The sequence below is a fragment of the Nansenia antarctica genome (assembly GCF_963989245.1).
Source record: "Nansenia antarctica genome assembly, chromosome: 5".
Classification (NCBI taxonomy): domain Eukaryota; kingdom Metazoa; phylum Chordata; class Actinopteri; order Argentiniformes; family Microstomatidae; genus Nansenia; species Nansenia antarctica.
Window position 1 is genome coordinate 1,083,783 of NC_137690.1, and position 5,000 is coordinate 1,088,782.

The 5,000-nt window shown below is 45.4% G+C and overlaps 1 protein-coding gene across 1 annotated transcript in view; it reads right to left on the reverse strand.

The window, feature by feature from the left end:
• ddx31 (DEAD (Asp-Glu-Ala-Asp) box polypeptide 31) overlaps window positions 1–5,000 on the reverse strand; it is a gene marked incomplete at its 3' end in the record, with an annotated part of 21,939 nt that overhangs the window by 14,096 nt on the left and 2,843 nt on the right. The window contains exon 4 of the mRNA XM_080532885.1: window positions 2,253–2,328. Coding sequence (XP_080389011.1) covers window positions 2,253–2,328 — 76 coding nt within the window. The remainder of the gene's footprint in view (window positions 1–2,252; window positions 2,329–5,000) is intronic.

The window sequence follows — 5,000 nt, forward strand, 5'->3', positions numbered from 1 at the left end:
AGTCCAGCAGCTGCCATACAATCCGTCCAGACTGTCCAGGGCCCAGAACTTAGGTCTTTGCTGTGTTCAGGGCCTGGACGGCCCTGTGGTAGAAGCTGTTCTTCAGTCTTTTTGTCTTAGCGGCCAGGGTCCTGAACCGCCTTTTCGAGGGCAGCCTGGTAAAGTGTACGTACCCAGGGTGGGTCGGGTCCCTGGAGATCTTGGAGGCCTTCCTGAGACAGCGTGTGTTGTACAGCTCTTCCAGAGATTTATACTCCTGCGTCGAATTTACGCGCGGCTACGCCGTAGCCTACACAAGGGCTCTCCCAGTTTATAGTTCTACGTTTGTCCGCGGACCGCGTCGCGTTGGTCGGTGTACACATAGCGGCATAATAGCGATCAAAAAACTTATTTTTGTTATGCTTGTTGTAAAGAAAATGTCTATAATGCATTGAAATGACATTAAACTAAGATAATACGATGGTTATCATAATTTTTCAAATGTTTATCAATAAGTAATTACAGAACACGTAAATGAAATTTCTGTCATGGCTTCCGCATTTTGGCCGACGAGAGTCGGAATCTTGTCGGAATTAGGGCTGCAACTAACGATTATTTTGGTAGTCGACTAATCTGTCGATTATTTTTTAGATTAGTCGTGTGGCCTGAATGCGCAAGCGATGATAGAAATGTTGTTTACGTTTTCTGTAATTACTTGTTAATAAAGATTTGAAAAATTAAGATAACCATCGCATTATCTTAGTTTAATATAATTTCATGTTTCATGTTAATGTTACCTTTTTTTATAACAAGCTTAACAAAAAAAATCGCTTTGGTGCTGTGTCTATGCTTAACACACCACTGTGTCTATCTAAAGTTAGGCTGATATGTGCACGATAGACGCGAATTAGGCACTGCCCAACCCAGCAGTTAATGTCATATTATCGATGGATGTGCCATTTTTGATGGAGGGCAGTGAGCGGGAGACAAGAGCATGTAGTCATTGCCACACTGATAGCGATTAGCGATAGCTAAGGAAAGTAAACAACACCTACACAAACCGGAAGAAGCACCGCACGGGCATTGAAAACACACTGCCAACTAGCGTTGTGGCGGTGTAATTGCAGGGTGACACAAGACCGACCGACGCAGAAGTAGAAATTGAAACAGCCCTCTGCGTCGCTGCGCGTAAATGGCGACGCAGAAGCATAAATCCGGCTTAACTAGCTATCTAACCTAACGTTACGCCAAGCTACAGCTGCTCACAGAGCTAGTTGATTGGCTAGCTAGCATTGCTGGCTAGACTACAGACAGCTCACGTTAGTAGGCTACGCTTGGCGCTGTTTATCTTACAGACAGCTCGCTGGTGGACTCAACATAATTGAAATAGCATTCACTTATCAAGCATCATTCATGATCATCCACCATGACTACCTGGTATTTTAATAGCGACCACCCCTCACTTCATTTCATCTCGCGTTCTCCTGGCTTCAACATGGAAAACCCCTGCTACGTAACGTTACATACAAGCGCCTCTGTCTGTCACACGCGTGCCACAGGGCAAATAAATTAATAGCACAAACGCTCATAGCATGTACAGCCCTGTCCATGAGACGTTGTTTTCCAACATGTAACAGTAAAGCTAACATAAACATTACGACCCTAACAATATAACGTTAACCAGTTGGCTAACAACGTTAGCTAAAACTTACCCAGCTGATTCTTGCATGGCTCCCGGGTGCTTTCGTTTAAGATGCTCGTGCATCGCGGTGGTGCTGCTGTGGAATGCTAGTTTTGTTTTACATATATTACATTTCACGGACGAGTGTGGTTTGTCGTCCGTAAAATATTCCCAGACTTTGCTGAGTCTAGGTCTCGCTTTTCTCCGCTCATATGCTGTTAGTAGGCTACTAGAGTTGTAGACGTGACACTGCCCCCAGCAGTTCCTGTAGTGCATTGCAATTACAAATGAACAGCGCGGCTCTGTATTATCGGCTCATGTGTTTTTAATACGATGCGTCGACACTAAAATTCCACGTCGACGAGTTTTTATGATCGACGTCGTCGATTATGTCGACTAATCGTTGCAGCCCTAGTCGGAATCATGTGCTACCAAGCGGACCAATCACAGAGCTTACGGTCTGCGTAGAAACTGACGCGTAGTTACATTTTTTGAGAGGTGCGCGTTAATCTACGCCGTAGGCTACGCAAGCTACGCCGTAGATTTTACGCAGAAGCATAAACTGGGCTTTAGGGTCAGGGGTCAGACTCACCAGGTGGGGGTGGAGGTCCATCTCAGAGAAGGAGGTGGAGGTGAAGACCTTCTCCTTCAGCTGAGTCACAGCAGGCCTGGGGAGGAGGAGGAGGAGGGGGAGGAGGGAGGAGGAGGAGGGGGAGGAGGAGGAGGAGGAGGGGGAGGAGGGGGAGGAGGAGGAGGAGGGAGGAGGAGGGGGAGGAGGAGGAGGAGGAGGAGGGGGAGGAGGAGGGGGAGGAGGAGGAGGAGGGAGGAGGAGGGGGAGGAGGAGGAGGGGGGAGAGGAGGAGGAGGAGGAGGACGAGGAGGAGGAGGGGGAGGGGAGGAGGAGGAGGAGGGGGGGGAGGAGGAGGAGGAGGGAGAGGAGGAGGAGGGGAGGAGGAGGGGGGGAGGAGGATGAGGAGGAGGAGGAGGAGGGGGGGAGGAGGAAGAGGGGGAGGAGGAGGAGAAGGAGGAGGGGGGGAGGAGGAAGAGGGGGAGGGGGGGAGGAGGAGGAGGAGGGGGAGGAGGAGGAGGAGGGGGAGGGGGGGGAGGAGGAGGAGGAGGAGGAGGGGGAGGAGGAGGAGGAGGAGGAGGGGGAGGAGGAGGGGGAGGAGGAGGAGGAGGGGGAGGAGGAGGAGGAGGGGGAGGAGGAGGGGGAGGAGGAGGAGGAGGAGGAGGAGGAGGAGGAGGGGGAGGAGGAGGAGGGGGAGGGGGAGGAGGAGGAGGAGGAGGGGGAGGGGGAGGAGGAGGAGGAGGAAGAGTTATCAGCCTCTACTAAAACAGAACGGCCTAGACCCATTTGTACTAAACAGCTACAGACCCATATCAAACCTTTCCTGTACAGGGACAATTATTGAAATAGCTGCCCACAAACAACTTAGCAATTATTTGACCCTGAATGATCTCTTTGATGGCTTTCAATCAGGCTTTCGCCCCCTACATAGCACTGAAACGGCCCTTATTAAGGTCCTTAATGACATTTGTGTGAACACTGACTCTAGAAAAGTTTCTGTTTTGGTACTACTAGATCTTAGTGCTGCCTTTGACACTGCAGACCACGACATTCTAATAGATAGACATTCTAATAGATAGACATTCTGATAGATAGACATTCTAATAGATAGACATTCTGATAGATAGACATTCTGATTCCGATGTTTACCCGCTTCTCGTGGTCGATAACCGATATGATAACCGATTAGGGGTGGGCATCAATGATCGACGATCAATAATTGATCGATAAGGATCTTGGTCGATCACAAAATATTTTGATCGATAATCATTATTATTATTATTATTAATAATTTTTAAAATAATAATAATAATAATAATGGAAATTAGTTAGGCTGGCCTAACTGTCACCAGATTGCGTTCGTCTCTCACCCCTGAACATGTTAACATGATCATCTTTCTGAACAAGAACCAGTAGGCCTGCCGTCTACAGTCTCTCGCTGGAGTTTAAATTTAAGTTAAGCTGGACGCTCTTAAGGACACTAACGTTTTCAGTCATCCTCCTATTTGTGAGTAACTGTTTTTTTACTGCTCCTATGGTGAGTTACTTATTTTCTATATTTTTATTTATAACGTAAAATGTGTTTTTAAGTTAAACAATTTAGGCTACTCACTGCCTTGTTTAAGAGGATTGTTATCTGACTGTAGTGTCTAGTTTGAATGTGTGCAATAGCAACACAAATAAAGTTTTTTCCCCAAGGAAAACATGCTTGTTATTTCTGCCCTAGTTTTTTTTTTTTTTATGAAAAAAAAGCTTATCGTTAATTCTTGCGATTATCGAAAAATAATTTTTGATCGTTTGCCCAGCCCTATAACCGATATGAGAACAGATATAATTTCGCAGTTGATAACCTGTAGTTCATGCACACCTGAAGGTAAGAAAGGCTATGTAGTGAGCAAAGATTGATGATTTAATATTCCATAGTGATCTCACCAAATCTAACTTACATCACTATTGTTAACACAACAAAGAGAACACTTCTGACTCTTCAAATGTTCATTTATTATTTCCTCTAACAAACAGAATCTGTTTTTAGCCAAGATCTGGCCTCCTTTTATGAAAACAAAAAAGGCTCACCTAAGAGTAACTAGATCAAAAAAGTGTCAAAAATAAAGTGCATCTTGTCTATCCCTGTAAATTGAAAATGCATAAATAAAATATCAAAAAATAAATAAATAAAGTGCATCAGTCAATACAAAAATAAAGAATTTTATAGAACCAAAAGTTTTATAGAACTTTTACAGAAACTAGTGCCAAATGGCTGCTTAGTCTGCAGATAAACAGAATGACACAAGGCACATAGTAGGCTACACTAGTATGCTTAATAAAGCAACTGAAAAGGGCTGGGCTATGCTACTTTTAGTGCATGAGGATGAGGTAGGTTGTGATAAAACTTATCTGGCTTACGCTAGTATCGATCAGACTATGGATGTGTGTGGCGACTGTATCATACAGAGCAGGCAGGCACACGTCTGCAAAATAGCGGCGGCTTGGGAGTGTATACCGGGGCTCTAAATGTGAAATTAGCTGGCGAAATCCTTTATCTTCTACTACAGAGAAAGGCTGGTCGTCGAGGGCCATAAACTCCATTATTTTTTCATTGATTGCTTGAGCCTTTGAGCTGTCTCGAGTAAACTTCCTGCAGTTTTCAAATGCGTGTTCAATAGGCACAGCAGCTTTTTTTGTTCGCGGCTAGGCTACCTTCTGCTACTAGTGCTTGATATTCCTTCCATACAGCGTGCTTGCAATGGTGAATCTTAAGGTGACTTATGAG